General features: G+C 41.8%; 1 protein-coding gene across 2 annotated transcripts in view; it reads left to right on the forward strand.

The window, feature by feature from the left end:
• Positions 1-1,597: 1,597 nt before the first annotated feature.
• LOC116896599 (protein argonaute-4) overlaps positions 1,598-19,793 on the forward strand; it is a 34,603-nt gene continuing 16,407 nt past the window's right edge. Inside the window, exons 1-12 of one of the 2 annotated variants that reach the window (XM_032897858.1) lie at positions 1,598-1,780; positions 5,036-5,156; positions 8,105-8,286; positions 8,451-8,587; positions 8,685-8,819; positions 9,705-9,792; positions 13,586-13,733; positions 14,095-14,214; positions 14,360-14,488; positions 14,678-14,811; positions 16,022-16,206; positions 17,691-17,850. In XM_032897858.1, the coding sequence (XP_032753749.1) occupies positions 5,052-5,156; positions 8,105-8,286; positions 8,451-8,587; positions 8,685-8,819; positions 9,705-9,792; positions 13,586-13,733; positions 14,095-14,214; positions 14,360-14,488; positions 14,678-14,811; positions 16,022-16,206; positions 17,691-17,850 (1,523 nt within the window). In that variant the 5' untranslated portion in view covers positions 1,598-1,780; positions 5,036-5,051. The remainder of the gene's footprint in view (positions 1,781-5,035; positions 5,157-8,104; positions 8,287-8,450; positions 8,588-8,684; positions 8,820-9,704; positions 9,793-13,585; positions 13,734-14,094; positions 14,215-14,359; positions 14,489-14,677; positions 14,812-16,021; positions 16,207-17,690; positions 17,851-19,793) is intronic. The other variant, XM_032897851.1, reaches the window with a different exon arrangement.

Here is a 19,793-nt window from a genome sequence, read left to right on the forward strand (position 1 = left end):
TATAATAAGGCCAGGCTATTTGTGGGGAGTTAATGACCCTTCTCCAACTACAAAGGCTCTTGATGGTCCCTAGAGTTTAGACATTGTTTCTTTCTGTGTGGTGGTAGTGACCGAACCTGAGCCTTGTACAAACCAACCGAACACCATCACTGAGTTACATCTCTATCCTTTTCCTTGCTTGTTTGTTTTGCTTAAGCCTAGGAGTAGATAAGTGCTGTACCACTGAGCTACGTAATGATTGTACTATTTCTAGTTTGGTTTTATTTACTTATTTTTTGAGACAGCATCTCCCTTTGTAGCTCTGGCTGGCCTGCTTCTGCCTTTTAGGTGCAAGAATTAAAGAAATGCACCATCTCACCTGGCTCTTGGTTTTATTTTTATTTTTTATTTTTTTTTTTTTTTTAGAATTTATTTTATTTATATGAGTACACTGTAGCTGTCTTCATCCACACCAGAAGAGGGCATCGGATCCCATTACAGATGATTGTGAGCCACCATGTGGTTGCTGGGAATTGAACTCAGGACCTGTGGGAGAGCAGTCAGTGCTCTTAACCACTGAGCCATCTCTCCAGCCCCATTTTTAAAAATTTTATTAATTGTATTTTATCTGGGTGACTCTTTTGCCTCCATGTATGTCTATGTGTAACGTGCATGACTGGTGCCCACAGTCAGGAAAAGGCGTCAGATCACCTCGCATTTGAGTTACAGATAGTTGTGAGCTGTCATGTGAGTTCTGGGAATCAAATCCAAGTTCTCTAGAAGAGCAGTCAGTGCTCTTAAGGGCTAAGCTATCTCTCTAGCCCCCTGATTATTTTAATGCATTCAGTGAGTGTGTGTATGTGCGCGTGCGTTAGAGTCAGTTTTCTTCTATGAGCCTGTGGGTCCTGGGTATGAAAATGAGGTTGTCAAACTTGGCAGTAAAGTCTTTATTTACTGAGCCATTTCACAAGCCCCTATTGCTATTTTTTGAGATAGTTATGCCTTCGAGCTCTTAATTATCTTCCCCTAGCATCGGCTACATGTTACTTTTAAATATATATAATTTTGTAAACTTGTGTATGAAATAAATTCATCATCATACTCTGTCTAACTTTGATGTTCCTTATACTGAAAATAATAGCAACATTGCTAACTACATAGAAATCTGGATAAGTTTAATATATTCGACACCTCAAGAAAAAAAATGGACTGGAGAGATTTCTTCCAGAGGACACGGGTTCAATTCCCAGTACCTACGTGGCAACTCACAACTGTCTGTAACTCCAGTTTTTTACAAGTGTCATATTCATTTAAAAATTATGTGTGTGAGTGTTTTGTTGGCAGCATTGTACCCCATGTATGCCTGGTGCCCATGAAGGTCTGAAGAAGGCCTTGGATCCCCTAGAACTGGAATTACAAACGTTCCTAAGCTGTCATAGATGCTGGGAACTAAGCCTGAGTCCTCTGGAAAAGCAACCAGTGCTTTTAGCCTCTGAGCCATCTCTCCAGCCTCAGAGAGGCAAGATTTTTTTTTTTATATCAGAACATGTTCAGTGATAAATAAGATCTCAATAGTTCTAACTGTCATTATTCTCATTACCAAACAGCACAACATATGTCTTTCAATCTCTTTAGGACCTCCAGCTGGACTCTTCCAGCCACCCCGGCGTCCTGGCCTTGGAACTGTTGGGAAACCAATCCGACTGTTAGCCAATCATTTTCAGGTTCAGATCCCTAAAATAGATGTGTATCACTATGATGTGGATATTAAACCGGAAAAACGGCCTCGTAGAGTCAACAGGTAAGAGTCAGAGTAGACTTTTAAGTGCATATAGTTCAGATAACTTATTACGTATCATGTCGTCTATTGAAGTCTCTCTAGTAAGTGTATGATGTGATCCTCCTTGGTTGTTCCAGAACTCTGCTGGATATAGCATTGATCTATTAATAAATACGTACTCTTTGATAAAGTGAACATGTCATTGGTCATCATCAACCAAAGGTACCAGAAGTTTATGACAGAAGGTGGAGATGCTAGTGTGTGGGAAGTAGGGGTATCTGGAGATTTAGATGTTATTACTTTGTACATGAGCACATAATGACGGAAGGGTTGCGTCAGAGCATTGAAGAAAAGCTCAGGAGAGGCCCTGCTTATTTCTAGCATTATTCAAGAGGGTCTGATGAAGTGACCTGCTTTGTGGGTGTGGTCAGGTCACCAACATGGAGATACCCTGTAGTTAAAGGACACACACACTCATTCCCTGTCACTGCATCCATGAGGCCATCCTCCAGCAGCCTCCACACCAAGACTCTTGCTTTGCTGACAATGCCTTTGCTGCCAGCTGAGCGATTTAGCAATGCTTAGGGAGGTTTTTTGTTTGTTTGTTTTGTTTTGCTTTTGCTTTCTCTTCTTCTCTCTCTCTCTCTCTCTCTCTCTCTCTCTCTCTCTCTCTCTCTCTCTCTCTCTCTCTCCTTTCTCTTTTTCCCCCAGAGCTGAGGACCCGGGCCCAGGCTAGCAGCAAGCTCTACCACTGAACTAAATCCCCAACCCCTGCTTTATCCTTTTTAAAAATTACACTGAAATAATTTAGCTCGGGTGTAGAGATCAATCATCTTTTGAGACAGGGTCTTGATATGTAGCCCAGACAAGCATTGATTTACAATGTTTTTTAATTCAAATCTTTCAGCTTTCCCCTTCTGAGCGAGGACATGTGTTTTAAATATTTATTTGTGTGTGTGTGTGTGTGTGTGTGTGTGTGTGTGTGTGTGTGTATGTGTGCTTATGCACGTGCAAAGAAGGCACTGAATCCCCTGGAGCTGTAAGATACCCAGTGTGGATCCTGGGACCCAAACTCCAGTCTTCTTCAAAAGCAAAAGGCGTTCTTGACTATCTCTCAAGCCCTTGTCTTACCAACCTTATTAAGCTCCATGTTTGTGAATTGTATCCTAACTCAAATATCACAGCCATCAAATTTACAAGTGAAATCAGTCGGAAAGTCACACTTATAAAAAAATCATAAGGAAAATGGTAATATAGAAATGCAATAAAGGGGTTGGGGATTTAGCCGAGGGGGAGGGGGCTTGCCAAAACGGGGAAAGGCCCTGGGTTCGGGCCCAAACCACAAAAAAAAAAAAAAAAAAAAAAAAAAGAAATGCAATAAAGAAATGTAATATAATATAGTGTCACTTTAAAAAAAACTAACTTAAGAGCTATGTGTTCATTAGAAAACATAGTAAGAGCTAGTAAACATTAGAAAAGGATAATTTCTCAGTTTGTATTCCTTTTTTCTTTTTTGAGACAGGGTCTCATGCAGCCTAGGCTGACCTTGAACTCTTTATCGTGTGGGCTGACAGCTGGTTTATGGAGATCAACCCAGGGCTTTGTGGATAGTGACAGGCTTTCTACTACTGAGCTACAGTTCTGGCCCCATCCCTGCTTTATTTTTCATTGTATGTTTTATTTGCTGATTTATCAAGTTTTGACTATTAGAATATGAACTTCTCAAAGACACAGACATTGCCCTTCCCCCAGGCCTAGAAGGTCTTTTCCCTGTCCCCCTACACCTATTGTGTTATGAATTCTCTAGGACAGACTCCAGCAGCTCACTCCTGTGCACCCGTGTGTGGTGGTGCTGGCCTGTCAGCTGAACGTGAGCGCTTTCTCTCTGACTCTTCTAACCATATCCTTTCAGGGTGCTGTTTGGGTGGTAGCACAAAGCACCCAAGTTTTCACTGACTTTAGCATTGACAACATTGTGGACTCAGATCGTTGGTGGTTTGTGTTATGTATTCCCTTTTCCGGGCCATTGCGTTTCTTTACTTTAGGAGCTGCATAGAGAAAACTGCTGTCTGTTAAAGACTAAAGCAGAGCCAGCCATGGAGACTTCTGCCTTGTAGAAACTCAATCAGTAATCTTTTCAGAGTGAGAATATTTGATAGCATTCTTTATTTATACTACCTAGGAACTTTTTAGAGTAAAACAAAGTAGTATACAGAGTAATAAATCATTGGCATTAGAAAAGGGGGTTGACCTACTCACTTGAATACAGTGCATCTTGGATATATTGATTTACAAGTTTCTGAGTTCCATTCTTTTCTCAAAGACCTTCTAATATTCTTTTTTTATAAGAATTATTTGTTTAATGTATATGAGTACACTGTCGCTGTCTTCAGACACAACAGAAGAGAGCAACGGATCCCATTACAGATGATTGTGAGCCACCATGTGGTCGCTGGGATTTGACTCAGGGCCCCTGGAAGAGCAGTCAGTGCTCTTAACCACTGAGTCATTTTTTTCAGACCCAAGACCAATGTTCTTGATAAAGATTCTGATTTTATAAGAAACATCCTTTAGTGGTAAACATCCATGCACGCAAAGCTTAGATGCCTTAATTATACTATTCTTATAAAGCTCTAGTTACTTTCCTACATTTTTATTTATTTGTGTGTGTGTATGTGTGTCCGTGTGTCCGTGTCTGTGGGTACAAGTATGCTGTGGCATATGTGGGGAGGTCAGAGGACAACTGGAGAGAACTGATTTTCTTTTTCTATCTATGGTTTCTGGGATGGGATTAGCTTTTTCTGCTGAGCCATCTCATTGGTCCACTTTTTTTTTTTTTTTTTTTTGAGACTGGGTCTCACATAGTCCAAGTTTGTCTTTTTTTTCCTTTTTCTTTCTTTCTTTTTTTTTTTTTTTCTTTTTCCGGAGCTGAGGACTGAACCCAGGGCCTTGCACTTGCTAGGCAAGCGCTCTACCACTGAGCTAAATCCCCAACCCCCCAAGTTTGTCTTAAACTCAGTATTTAGCCAAGGATGGTTTTGAACTCCTGATCTTCCTGCCTCCACCGTCCCAGTGTTGGGATTACAGGTGTGTTCTATGTGCTCATGTGCCCATGTATTGTTACCTTCCTTAAGTTAATTTTTTTTCATTACTTTAGTCGTCTTTGTGACTTTGACTTTTTACTCATGGCACCACACAGAGCTTGGTGAAAGCATGGTGCCACTTTCTGTTGATCATTTCTCAACGCTAACTGCCACTGTCTCTGTTACTGTTAAGGGAGGTAGTAGACACTATGGTGCGACACTTCAAGATGCAGATATTTGGAGATCGGCAGCCTGGCTATGATGGCAAAAGAAACATGTACACAGCACATCCACTGCCAATCGGACGGGATAGGGTAAGTGTCAGCAGCGGGGACTCCGGGTTACTCAGTGGCAACTGCAGGTGACAGAAGACTTTCCTTCTGGGTCTCCCTCCAGGTCTTTTATTCCTTCAGTTACTTTCTGTTGGGAGGCATGCGCATGCCACAGTGCATGTGAGTTGGTTCTCTGTCCCCCACGTGGCTTCCAGAGATGGAATTTGGGGCATCAAACTCGTTGGCAAGCGCGTTTTCTCAGTGAGCCATTTGGCAAGCTTCCTCCTCTAACTGCTGCTCTTCCTCTCCTTCCTATGGGGCCTTCACTCAGGGCTGCACACGTGACCGGTTACAGTGTCCACAATCAGCGTCTGCTGGGAGTTACAGGTTGGAGGAGCACAGGGTTACAATGATTCCGTCATCTTTGCATGTATTCCATATTTTTACATTCTCAGTGAGCAAAGTACTGCCTAACAACAGGCTTTTCACAGCTTCACTTACGAAAGCAAAACCACAGTGCACTCTGAAAGTCATGTTAGTAGTAAAAGCATGGTGGTGCGCATCTTTAATCCCAGCCTCAGGAGACAGAGGCAGGTTCATCTCTGCGAGTTCCAAACCTGTGTGCTCTACCCAGGAAATTCCTGACCAGCCAGGGTGGTAAGATCCCGAGTTAAATAAAAGCAAACAAACCAAAAACAAAGAGTAAAAATTATTTTTTAAAAGTATATGTTTTAATTACATTTATGCAAATGAACGTGCGTGAATGTGTACACCTGTACATCAGAAGAGGGCATGGCATTTTCTGGAGCTGCAGTTACAGGGGATTTTAAGCCTTTTAAAAGTAGGGATGCTGGGGTTGGGGATTTAGCTCAGTGGTAGAGTGCTTGCCTAGGAAGCGCAAGGCCCTGGGTTCGGTCCCCAGCTCCGGGGGGGAAAAAAAAAAAGAAAAAGGAAAAAGTAGGGATGCTGAAGTGACTTGGTGGGTGTAGTGTAATTCAAGCCAGAAAATTTGGATTCAGTCCCTGGGAACCCATGTGGTAGGAGGAGAACTGACTTCCACAGGTTATCCTCTGACGTCCACACGTGTGCCATACCACATACTCACCTACAAACATGTACATGTACATACACGTAAAGGAATGGATAAATAACTATGTAGTGAAATTTGCAGAAGGCACTGAAGAGATGGCTCAGCCATTAAGAGCACTTGCTGCCATTTCCAAGGACCGAGGTTGGCTCCCAGGACTGAGGTTGACTCCCAGGACTGAGGTTGGCTCCCAGGACCGAGGTTGACTCCCAGGACCCAGGTTGACTCCCAGGACTGAGGTTGGCTCCCAGGACTGAGGTTGACACCCAGGGCTGACGCTGGGCGGCATAGCTGCCCGTAACTTCAACTCCAGGAAGTCCATCTCTCCCGGCTTCCATCGGAACCTGCACTCATACACAAAAGTAGATAAGAAAGAAAATATTTTAAAAGTACTTTTAAATTTAAAAATGTAGCGTTGGAGAGATGGCTAAGTGGTTAAGAATCATTGTTCTTCCCAAGGACCCAGATTCAATTCCCAGCAACCACATGGTGGCTCACAACCATCTGTAATGGGATCCAATGCCCTCTTCTGGTGTGTCTGATGACAGTGACCATGTACTCACATACATAAATAAATCTTTACAAAATTTATGAGTACTATGTGAATATATGTTCCTTTTAAACTTATTAGGCAATTCACAAAAGCTATGACTTCTTGACTTTCCTACATGCCAGTTCTATTCTCCTTGTTAAAGGAGCATCCCACATTAGTTCATTACTTGTCATTAGATATTTCACGTTATCTTTTTGCATGTATGCTTATGCTTATTTGTTGTATGTATTTGTTGATTTTTTTCACTAAACAGTATGTCTAGGTGTTGTTTCCATTCATATACAATTTGATACCCCTTAACTATATTTTCTAATCCAAGACAATTTTTGGGGAGATATGTCTCAGTTTGGCCTTAAATTCATGGTCCTCCTGCATCAACCTCCTGATTGCTGGGATTGTAGGCACGAGCAGCCACTCTGTTGTTGGGTTGGTTTTATTTATTTATTTATCTTGATGTTTATTTTGATCTCACATCTTTTTAAAAAGAATTATTTATTTATTTGATTATGTGAGCACACTGTAGCTGTCTTCAGAAACACCAGAAGAGTATTCACATAGTGTACTTGCAACCACCATCTACTCTAGAATTTTTCTGTTATTTTAAACAGAAATTCTCTACCCACTAAGCAATAGTTCTCATACCTTCCTGCCACCTGCTCTGGAACCCACTATTCTACCTTCTGTTTCTGTGAATTTGTCCATTCTGAGTACCTCATTAAGTAGTTCTTATATTTGTCTTTCCATGTCAGATTTATTTCACTTAGGACAATAATAAAGTTCATATGCAATATATTGTCTTCCTTATTTATTTATTTTAAAATTTTTACTTATTTACTTTTGCGTATGTATGTATTATGTATGTATGTGTGTATGTATGTGTGTATGTATGTATTATGTCTGTATGTATTATGTATGTATGTGTGATGTATGTATGTGTATGTATGTATGTGTATATGTATGTATATATGTGTGTATGTATGTCTGTATGTATGCATGTGTGCTTGTGTGTATGATGGGTTCATGCCTGCTGTGGCATACATATGGAAGTTAGAGGATAACTTGTGTGAGTTGGTTCTTTCCTTCTACCATGAGGTGCTCAGGACTAAACTCAGGTCATTGGGTTGGGTAGTAATATCATTTACCTACTATGCCATTTCTCTGCCCCTTATCTTTAATTATTGTATAATACTTTCTATTAAATTAGTTCTTTATTTATGGAAAATTAAATTGTTTCCCACGGTCTGCAGTTATAAAAACTGTTAAGATAAATATTCATCATGCATATGCCATCTGGAATATTTTTGGGGTCTTTCCTACAACTATTGTAAACCTGTATGTATTTTCCACTAGGTTGATATGGAGGTGACCCTCCCAGGTGAGGGCAAGGACCAAACGTTCAAAGTGTCAGTGCAATGGGTGTCAGTTGTGAGCCTTCAGCTGCTTTTAGAAGCTTTAGCTGGACACCTGAGTGAAGTCCCAGATGACTCAGTACAAGCCCTTGACGTGATTACAAGGCATCTCCCCTCTATGAGGTCAGTACCTTACTTTGGATCCCTCCCCACAAATGTCAGGCTTTTTGACAGAATGTTCTTACCATACAAAGGTTCCAACATAAGGCACCATTCAAACTTGATTTCAGTTCACAAACTGATGTCAAAATGTTTTGCATGAAGTATTCAAACCTTTGTCTCTTCAGGTACACTCCAGTAGGCCGGTCTTTTTTCTCACCTCCTGAAGGTTATTACCACCCTCTGGGAGGGGGCAGAGAGGTCTGGTTTGGCTTTCATCAGTCTGTGAGACCTGCCATGTGGAATATGATGCTCAACATTGATGGTGGGTTGGAACTCCATCTGCTAACTCTGGTTTTTGGTCGATTAGTTTGGGCCCTTCACTTTGCCTTGATGCTAAGTATCCTTTCTCTGCTTGTTAGTATCTGCAACTGCTTTCTACCGGGCTCAGCCCATCATTGAGTTCATGTGTGAGGTTTTAGACATCCAGAACATCAACGAGCAGACGAAACCTCTAACAGACTCCCAGCGTGTCAAGTTTACCAAAGAAATCAGGGGTAGGTATTCATGGTAATGTCATTGTGGCATGAGTGTAACACAGTAAGATCATCTGGCCTTGAGCCACACAGACCTGGGTTCCCTTCCTAGCCTACATAGTCCCAGCAAGTGGGACTCTGTGTTAGCCATAAAGTCAGTGTACACTCAGACTTGGAAATACACACCAGAGCATACTGATACTCATACAAACTCACTGAATGAACTAGTAAGGTCAGTTATGTAGCCAGGCATGGTATTGCATGCCTGCAGTCTCAGCAATCGTGAAACTGTGACCAGAAGATCACAAGATCGAGGCTAATCTGAGCCATGTAGAAGATCCTGTCTCCAAAAAAAAAAAAAAAAAAAATTGGTTGAACATCTTAGATCATCGGGGACCTAATTTAGCTTACTTAGCTGAGACTTTTTGCCATAATATGATTAAATTGCTGCAACTTTTATTCTGTATTAAGTATTGACTTTTGTGTGTATTCGGAGAAATCTCTATTATCTGCATGAGGATTCTTTCCAGAGTAATGTACTTCTGACTTTTTTTTTTTTTTTTTTTTGACAGAGTCTCACTTTATAGCTTTGGCTATCTTAGAACTCCCTCTAAAGACCAGGCTGGCCTCTAACTTATGCAGATCTGCCTTCCTCTGCCTTCTGAGTGCTGGGATTAAAGATGTGTCCCACCGTGCCCTGCCACTCCTTGACTTTTTTTTTTTTTTTTTTTCTCGGAGCTGGGGACCGAACCCAGGGCCTTGCGCTTACTAGGCAAGCGCTCTTCCACTGAGCCAAATCCCCAACCCACTCCTTGACTTTTTAAAGGCAGCATTCAAATCTAGTTTTGTAACTATGATTTTAATTAAAACTGATATTTTAGGTTTTTTTTTCTTTTAACTCTTCAGGTCTTAAAGTTGAGGTGACTCACTGTGGACAGATGAAACGAAAATATCGAGTTTGTAATGTGACAAGACGACCAGCCAGTCATCAAACGTATGTGGATCACATGTAAAACAATTTGGGAGCCATACATGATGGTTTAGCCCTATAATCTCAGTACTTGAGAGACTGAGGCAGGAGGATTGTTGTGAGTTTGAGTCTAGCCTGAGTCAAGAGACCCTGTCTCAAAAAATGAAAAATCACAAAACGAAAGAAAAAGTCAATAAAGGAAACCAAAATTAACAGTAAAATTTGGTATCAACTTGATAACAGAGGACACTACTGAACATCATTGGGGAAGATGGTACACAGTGGTGTGGTTTTCAGCATCACAAGAGTCTTTCACTTATCAAAGCTTTAAAAAATATTTTAGGGGGGCTGGGGATTTAGCTCAGAGGTAGAGCGCTTACCTAGGAAGCGCAAGGCCCTGGGTTCGGTCCCCAGCTCCGGAAAAAAGAACCAAAAAAAAAAAAATATTTTAGGAACTTGTGATTTAGTTCACCTTTTAAACCAAGTATACTAAACATAGATCGACTTCTGTTTGAGAACGTAATCAGGGCCTGGAGAGATGGCCAATCCATACCGTGCCTACTGTATAGCATGAACACATGAGTTCAGATCCCCATTACCCACATAAAGGGTAGGCGTGGTGCTGAACATCTGCCATTCTAGCGCCAGTGGGGGCAAGAAGATCCCTGAGCCGCTCATCAACCAGCTGAGCCACCGGGTGCACTTCACGTTCAGGGAGAGACTGCCTCAAACAGTCAATTGGAGAGTGATACAAGATGCTACGTGCTGACCCCTGGCCTCCATATGCACACACACATGCACACACAAAAATGCACACATACCAAATACATGTACATGCAAACACAGTTAAAGCTTTTAAAAAAGGAATACAATAGTTATTGTAATCAATTACTATACTATAATCAATTACTATACTGTAATTCTGAGTACAGGCTGACCCTACAAGGGTCTAGGCATCCTACAGGCCATTATGGGAAAACAAATACTGGTTTGCATATTTGTGTAGTTGTCTCTCCCTTCCTTTATAGCTCAATGTTACTCTCAGCTATTAGTGTCTGTCTCCAGCAGTGCATTCTTTTTTTTTTCCTTCATCTTTATTAACTTGGGTATTTCTTATTTACATTTCGATTTTTTTTTAAAGATTTATTTATTTATTATAGATGAGTACACTGTAGCTGTCTGCAGATACACCAGAAGAGGGCACCAGATCTTATTACAGATGGTTGTGAGCCACCATGTGGTTGCTGGGATTTGAACTCAGGACCTCTGGAAGAGCAGTCAGTGCTCTTAACCGCTAAGCCATCTCTCCAGCCCCCTACATTTCGATTTTTATTCCCTTTCCCGGTTTCCAGGCCAACATCCCCCTAACCCCCCCTTCTCTATGGGTGTTCCCCTCCCCATCCTCCCCCCATTACCGCCCTCCCTCCAGCAATCACGTTCACTGGGGGTTCAGTCTTGGCAGGACCAAGGGCTTCCCCTTCCACTGGTGCTCTTACTAGGCCATTCATTGCTACCTATGAGGTTGGAGCCCAGGGTCAGTCCATGTATAGTCTCTGGGTAGTGGCTTAGTCCCTGGAAGCTCTGGTTGGTTGGCATTGTTGTTCATATGGGGTCTTAAGCCCCTTCAAGCTCTTTCAGTCCTTTCTAAGATTCCTTCAACAGGGGTCCCGTTCTCAGTTCAGTGGTTTAATGATGGCATTCACCTATGTATTTGCTGTATTTTGGCTGTGTCTCTCAGGTTTCTGTCGGCCTGCACTTCTTTGCTTCATCCATCTTATCTAGTTTGGTGGCTGTATATGTATAGGCCACATGTGGGGCAGGCTCTGAACGGGTGTTCCTTCTGTTCTAAACTTTGCCTCCCTATTCCTTCCCAAGGGTATTCTTGTTCCCCTTTTAAAGAAGGACTGAAGCATTTGCATTTTGGTCATCCTTCTTGAGTTTCATGTGTCCTGTGCATCTAGGGTAATTCAAGCATTTGGGCTAATATCCACTTATCAATGAGTGCATACCATGTGTGTTTTTCTGTGATTGGGTTATCTCACTCAGGATGATACTTTCCAGTTCCATCCATTTGCCTCAGCAGTGCATTCTTTTCCTCTTACTCAATCTTGCTTTTCTAATCACACAACTTGTGGTACATTGAGTACTATGCCTAAGTGAGAATATGTGTGGAAGTGCACGTACACTTATTACATATGGTAGATTCATTCTTGTCATCAGGATCACTAACCTTTTGTCTGACAAGAGAAAAAGATTGGCTCTTGGCTCTCCTAAATGAGTAGTGTTAAATATATATTAATTATATACTATTTTGCTTATGCAGAATTTCTTTTCTTGTCAGTATACTTTGTGTCAGTGGTATTCTCCCCCCCGTGTGTGTGTGCGTGTGTGTGTGTGTGTGTGTGTGTGTGTGTGTGTGTGTTCACACGGGCATCCATATGCCATAGCATCCATGTAGAGGAAAGAGGATAACTTTTAGGAGTTGGTATTCTTTCTAGTGTATGATCCAGGGATTGAACTCAGGATATAGGGCTTGCAAAGTGAGGGTTTTTTTTTCATACCTCCTAATCTATCTCCCTAAACTGTGTATTTAGTCTTGTTGCCTCCATACTACATAATTTGCCCTGGCTAGAAATCTCAAATCTTGGAGATCTAAAAAATGTGGCCTCAATAACTATAGTCATTCATTTAGAAAAAGTTTATCTTGAGCAAATAAAATTATGTGGATGACTCCAAGTATATATCTCAGTAGCCAGCAGGGTAAAGAGGGCCCCATGATTAGAAGAACTTGTTATTCTTGCAGAAAATCTGGGGACATTTCCTAGCACCCACATGGCAGCTCACAGCTGTCCATAACTCAAGTTCCAAGGGATCAGTGGCCCTCTACTAACCTCTGAGGCAATTGGCGTGCACATGGTGGGCAGAAATACATCCAGTCTAGCCTCAAACATGAAGAGGTTCTCCTGCCTCATTCTCTGGAATACTAGGGTTTCAGGTATGAGCCCCCCAGACCTAGATCTTCTTTTGTGTGGGAAAAAAATAAATTTTGAATTAAAATTTTTTTTAGCTTCAACAAAAATTGAAATTTCAGTGAAAATTTTCTGGTACAATACTAAAATGACTTCACTGAAAGTACTCAGCCTTTTTTTTTTTTTTGGTGGTGGTGCTAGGGATTGAACAAAAGGCTTTATGCATTCTGCACAGTCACTGTTTATTTGTTTGTATGTACCCCCCCCCCACACACACATACATATGGAACAGCTCATGGGAGTTGGCTCTGTCCTTCCATTGCATGGGTTCCAGGGATTGAACTCAGGTTGTCAGCCTCGGTAGCAAGCACCTTCACCTAATGAGCTATCTTGCTGCCTCCCCAAACCCCTTTTTGAGAGTCTTATGTAGTCCAGGATGGCCTAAAACTTAAGTAAGTGAGGATGACATTGAACTCCTGATTCTCTGCCTACATCTCCTAAGGGCTGGACCTACAGGCATGTACCACTGTTTATTTCAGTGGCCTATGGAGTGCTGGGGACCAAACACAGGGCTCTGCACACGTTAAACAAGCTTTCTCCCCACTGAGCCACATCCTCAGCCCCTGGCCTTTGTTTCTTTTTTTTTTTTTTTTTTTTTTTTTTTTTTTTTTTGGAGCTGGGGGCCGAACCCAGGGCCTTGTGCTTGCTAGGCAAGCGCTCTACCACTGAGCTAAATCCCCAACCCCCTGGCCTTTGTTTCTTAAGTGACTAATCAACGTAGAAAATTTAGTAGGTTTTGTTTACTTGTTAAAGAAGTAAAAGTTTTAAATAGACATTCTTTCCTTTAGCTTCCCTTTGCAGCTAGAAAATGGTCAAGCTATGGAATGTACAGTAGCTCAGTATTTTAAGCAAAAATATAGTCTGCAGCTGAAATACTCCCATCTTCCCTGCCTTCAAGTGGGACAAGAGCAAAAGCATACATACCTGCCACTTGAGGTAAGCCGAATGACATTTTCTTTTGCTAATCTCTTGAATTAATTTTTCTTGTGTTCAGACTGAGTGGGTCTTGCTGCATGCCTTTAATCCCAGCACTCGGGAGGCAGAGACAGCAGGATCTCTGTGAGTTAGAGTCTAGCCTGGTCTATAAAGTGAATTCCAGGATAGCTAGGGCTACACCGAGAAAACCTGTCTTTAAAAAAAAACAAAGTATTATAAACTTGTGGCAGAGTTTAGTCCTTTTGAAGTATCTTGTGCACATAAATTTATTATATAACTATTTTTTTCCTAGAACTAGACAAGGACTTCATGTATAGAAGCCCATTTCTACAAAACCTAGCTTCTCTTTGTTTCTTCGCAGGTCTGTAATATAGTAGCAGGACAGAGATGTATAAAGAAGCTCACAGACAACCAGACATCCACCATGATCAAAGCCACAGCGAGATCTGCTCCTGACAGACAGGAGGAAATCAGTAGACTGGTCAGTAAGGCATAGTCTTCAAGATTAGCCAGCTGTGAGCGCAAAACAAAACAAAACAAAAAGCCCCCCCCAAACAGAATAAACAGCTCTGGAGGGGACACAGTTCCTGTTTGCTCTTATGTATGCAGGCTTTTCTGTCCCTTAGGTGAAGAGCAACAGCGTGGTGGGTGGACCTGACCCATACCTGAAGGAATTTGGGATCATTGTGCACAATGAGATGACAGAACTCATGGGCAGGGTGCTTCCGGCGCCAATGCTGCAGTATGGAGGCCGGGTAAGCTGCTTCCGTACCAATCAAAAAAGCTGCACCTTTGAATTTGCCTGTAGTCGTGCTCACTACTGCTTCTGACTTCTCACTGTACCACATAAAGTTTTGTTTGTTCCCCCTTCAACATAAAAATGGTCTTAGATTGTAATATCTTTTCTCTTTCTTTTGTTTCTTTTTTGTTTTTTGTTTTTAAAGAATAAAACAGTAGCCACACCCAACCAGGGTGTCTGGGACATGCGAGGAAAGCAGTTTTATGCTGGCATTGAAATTAAAGTATGGGCAGTGGCTTGTTTTGCGCCTCAGAAACAATGTAGGGAAGATTTGCTAAAGTGAGTATCCTGTTTTCAGCTCAGTAATACCCCTTCTAGATACGAAATATCATCTTTCCGTGTCTGTGCTGGGTACACCAGCACTGACCCCCTGATGCCCACAGTGATGCCATCTGGCTCCACAGAAAAGACCCTGCGCTATATCGTAAACTAAGAACTCTTTGGGAGTCTGACTCAGCTTCTGCATATTTCAAGTAGAAACTCGTGAAGTAATTCATCAGAAGCTGTGAGGCAGACAGAGCAGGAACAGTGCTATTTGGAACACTCTCCAGCGCTTAGGAGAAGGTGTCCATAGCCATTGCACCTTTCCTAGTAAACATGAAAACCAGCTCAGTCTTGGCAGTTATAACTCGCTAGGTGAGCTTGTTTTGCTGCAGGAAAACTGCCTCAGTTGTGTCACCTCATACAGATACTTCTCCTGTGTAAGGAAGTCCACGAGAAGGGTAAAGAAAACCAAGAAACAGAACTGGGGTAAAACAAAGGAACCCTACAAGACATTGGCCAATAGTCAGTGTCAATTACTTTATACTAAGTCTGATGGTTCACACCTTTAATCCCAGCACTAGGGAGGCAGAGGCAGATGGGACTCCAAGTTCAAGGCCAACCTGGTCTACATAACAAATTTCAGGCCAGCTAAGGCTAAATTGTGAGAACCTGGCTTGTGCGTAGATTCAAGTAATTTCTTAAATCCAAAATTTAAACTTCAAAATGAAAAAAAGTTTGTTTCTAATTATAAACATACTTGAATATGAAAGCATGTTTACATATTCTGAGTTGAACACAAGCTCACCTATTCAGCGTTACCAGTCTTATCAAAGTATGCGTTACCTGAAACTGGGACTTTTTTTTTTTAAGCTCTAAATTGCTGATTTGATTATTTTTTTTAAAAAATATTTTAAATATAAATGCTATTCTAGTCCTAAAGTTCAGCTGAACCATAATTTTTTCAGAAATTAAAAACGGGGTTTGACGGTATAGCTCAGTGGTAGAATGCTTGCTTAGCATACTTAAGGCTCTGGGTTTAATTTCCAGTACCCCAAAAAATAGTAATAAAAATTCAGACTGCTTATCTGTTAGCTTACTAATACTGATTGTTCTGTTTTAACTGCAGTGGTACAACTGCCAATCTATTTTTGGCGACTGCATAAAGACTTTTGTGTTTGTTTACGTGTGAAAAATCGCTGTGTACTGCTGTTTTTTATTTTAATAGGAGCTTCACCGACCAACTTCGTAAAATCTCCAAGGATGCAGGGATGCCCATCCAGGGTCAACCATGTTTCTGCAAGTATGCTCAAGGTGCAGACAGTGTGGAGCCCATGTTTAAACATCTGAAAATGACATATGTGGGCCTGCAGCTAATAGTGGTGATTTTGCCTGGGAAGACACCAGTATATGGTATGAACACTTGTGTTTTTTCCAGACAGTGTTTCTCTCTGCAACCCTGGCTGTCCTGGAAGTCACCCCATAGACCAGGCTGGCCTTGAGCTCACAGAGATCCACATGCCTCTGCCTCCCAAGTGCTGGGATTAAAAGCATGTGCCTTTAGTATAAGAGTATAAACACTTAATGTTGAACAAGGGATGATTTCAAGTCCTAGGCTTGGCGGATAAGCTAGGTGATTCCACAGTCTGAGGTGTGCGTTGTCACTGGTCTAAGCCACAGAGATTCAGGTGTGCATGCAGGCATATAACTCAGCGGGAGAGCATCTTGTTTAGCAAGCTCCCTGCCCTACATTTGATCTGCAACATTGAAAAACAGTAGGGTTGGGGTATGATGATACACTTTCCTTTTCCATCCTCTCTTCTTTCCCTACTCCCTGCCCCTTTCTTGTTAAGATCTTACGTAGACTGGCCTTGAACTCATTATGTGATAGAGAATGGCCTTCAGCTTTGAATCCTCCTATTTCCACCTCCTAAGTGCTGGGATTCTAGGAATGTAACTCTACACTTGACTTATGTGGTACTGGGGATCAAACCCAGGGCTTCATACATGGTAGGGAAGCACTATATCAACTGAGCCACATCCCAGCCAAGATTCATTTCTTGTTCTTCTTTTGAGTCTATTCTCAATAGACATTGGCCTCTGCTCCATATAACCACATCCTTCTCACTCTAAGACACAACTTAGTAGAGCAAACACTGTTTAGAAGGTTGCTGGCCACCATGTTTTTCTCCCTACATCTGGATACAACCAACCTTACCCAACCTGGTGGGAGGGGGTGACGAGATGATAGGGGCTGGAAATGCCGTGTAGGCTGTCCATGGTCCAGGAAGCTGGAAGATGCAGAATATGCTGGTGAAAAGCAAATAGAAATCTCAGAATGAGGAGTAGGCTGGAGCTGGGCATGAGGGGCTGCCCTAGAGAAGATATGCTAAGTCTGTATCTTCTGTTAGAAGAGTGACACAGGCTTTTCTCTTGCTAACCGTCTGAGTCAGACTGTAAGAGCACACCAGCCCTTAAACGTCATTGCACCTCCAATCCTCTGTCTGCTTCTTTTGTCACCTTCTGTTCATCTCTAATGTTTAGGGGAACAAAGTAAGATTGAGAGAGTGGTATGTGCTCTGAGGAGGGTGGAGCTAGGGGATGAATTTCTTCACCAGACCAGTTCTGAGGGATAAGAAACCTCAAGAGACCCAGCAAGTGGTGGCAGGCAGCACCAGAAGGGTGAAGGAAGTGAGCTGGCTTTCAGAGCTGCAGCCCAGGAGAGAAGGACAGGCTGCTGAGTGTTTAGTAGGAAAAAGTGCTGGCACCTGACACTCGCATGTGGCCCTTCTTGCAGGCCATAAATGTTAAATGTTCAGGACCTTCCCCTTCATCCCCTTAGTAATTAGGTGACTAAGTGTTTGAAAGGGAGCCAACTTAGTGACTTATTTTTATAGCGGAGGTGAAGCGTGTTGGAGATACCCTCCTAGGTATGGCCACGCAGTGTGTCCAGGTCAAAAATGTTGTGAAGACCTCACCACAAACCCTTTCCAACCTTTGTCTGAAGATAAACGCAAAGCTTGGAGGAATTAACAACGTACTTGTGCCTCATCAAAGGTAAGATCTGACTGCTTTTCCCTACTTTTATTTAAAATCTAAATTATGTGATTTATGATAGAGAACACCCTTTCTAGCCAGATATGATGGTACACACCACCACTACTTGGAGAAAATAAGGCAGGAGGATCGTAGGATCATGAATTTCATGCCAGTCTAGGCTACATATTAAGGCCTTGTCTTAAAAAACAAAACAAAACAAAATGAAGTTAAAATAAAAACAAACAAAAACCCCCAAGGCCAGGTGTGATAGTATATATTTTAATCCCAGCACTCAGGAGTCCAAAGCAGTCTAATGAATTCCAGACCAGCCTTATCTACATAGTGAGCTCCAGGCTAGTCAAAGCCACACAGCGAGACCCTGTCTCAAAAAAAAAAAATAAGGGGTTGGGGATTTGGCTCAGTGGTAGAGCGCTTGCCTTTGCGCTCGGCCCTGGGTTCATCCCAGCTCGAAAAAGAACCAAAAAAAAAAAAAAAAAACAAAATAAAACAAAATAAAAACCAAGGTCTGAGATGTAGCTCAGTGATAGAACACTTGCACGGTGTGTGTAAGGCCCCGAATTCCATTCCCACCAATGCAAAACAAGTAAACAAAACATCTCAAACACGCATCTCAGTGGCTGTTTCTTAAGGAAGCACATGTACCCACCAGCAGTAAGACTTGGAGCATTTCCAGACTCTGTCAAGCTCTCTCTTTTCACTCCAAAGCTAACTCCCAGGGCCAGGGCTAGAGCACTTACTTGTTACATAAAACCCAAGTTACCTACAAACAGGTAACCCCAATAGAAACTGTCCTGACCTGTCATATAGATTTGTTTACCTGTCACCTTCCTGTGAGTGGAGTCACTGGGGCAGTATGCTCTGTTTTGTTTGTCTTCCTTTTCCTTTTCTTTCTTTTTTCCTTTTTTTCAAAACAGAGTGTCACAATGTAGTCCTAGCTGTCCTGGAACTCACTCTGTAGACCAAGCTGGCCTCAACTCACAGAGATCCGCCTGTCTCTGCCTCCTGAGTGCTGGGACTAAAGGAGTGCACCATTCTGTCTGGCTTATCTTCCTTTTCTTAACATTATATTTGTGCAATTCACTTGACAGTGTTGCATTTCATTAATTTTCACTGTTATGGATTATTTTATGTAGGTATAAATTATATATATATATCATTGCACTATATATATATATATTACAGTTCTATAGTATTGATAGATGTCAGCATTGTTTCTCTTGTGTGGGACTCTAGGTGTGGAATGGCAGGATTATAGAGACTAGAACTGTAGAGAATACAAAAATGCAGTCAGGCATTTTTCCAACCCATCTATAACAATTTACATCTCCACTGAAAGTTCTAGTTGTCCCATACCATTATCAATACTTGGCAGTATCAGTGTTGTTAATTTTAGCCATTTTTATTAAAAAAAAATAGTATCTTATTATTTTAATTTGCTTTACCCTGATTGATGATGATAAGTGTGTTTAGGTTAATTTGGGCATCTTTTGTAAGGAGCCAGTTCAGTTCTCTTGTCCGTCTGGTTATTTATTTGTTGGTTTTAGGATTGGGTCTCAGAGTTTCTTGTAGCCTAAAATAGTCTAGAGATAATTAACTGAAGATGACCTTGAACCTCTACCTTCTTTGTTACTAGTTTGTTTGTTTCTACATTTATTTGAGACAGGATCTCTCTGTATTGTCCAGGTTCATCTTAAAGTGGGGGGCTTGGTTGGAGAGATGGCTCAGCAGTTAAGATCTCTTACCGTTCTTGCAAAGGATCCAAGTTCAGTTCCAGGCACCCACATCAGACAGCTCACACCTGTCTGTAACTCTAGTTCCAGGGACATCTATGAATGTGGTGCACATAAACTTACACAGGCACATACATGCAATTAAAAATTAAATCTTGCCAGGCTTCATAGTGCACACCTTTAATCAGAGGAGCTGGGAGGCTGAGCCAG

Source organism: Rattus rattus, chromosome 1, assembly GCF_011064425.1.
Source record: "Rattus rattus isolate New Zealand chromosome 1, Rrattus_CSIRO_v1, whole genome shotgun sequence".
NCBI classification, from domain to species: Eukaryota; Metazoa; Chordata; class Mammalia; order Rodentia; family Muridae; genus Rattus; species Rattus rattus.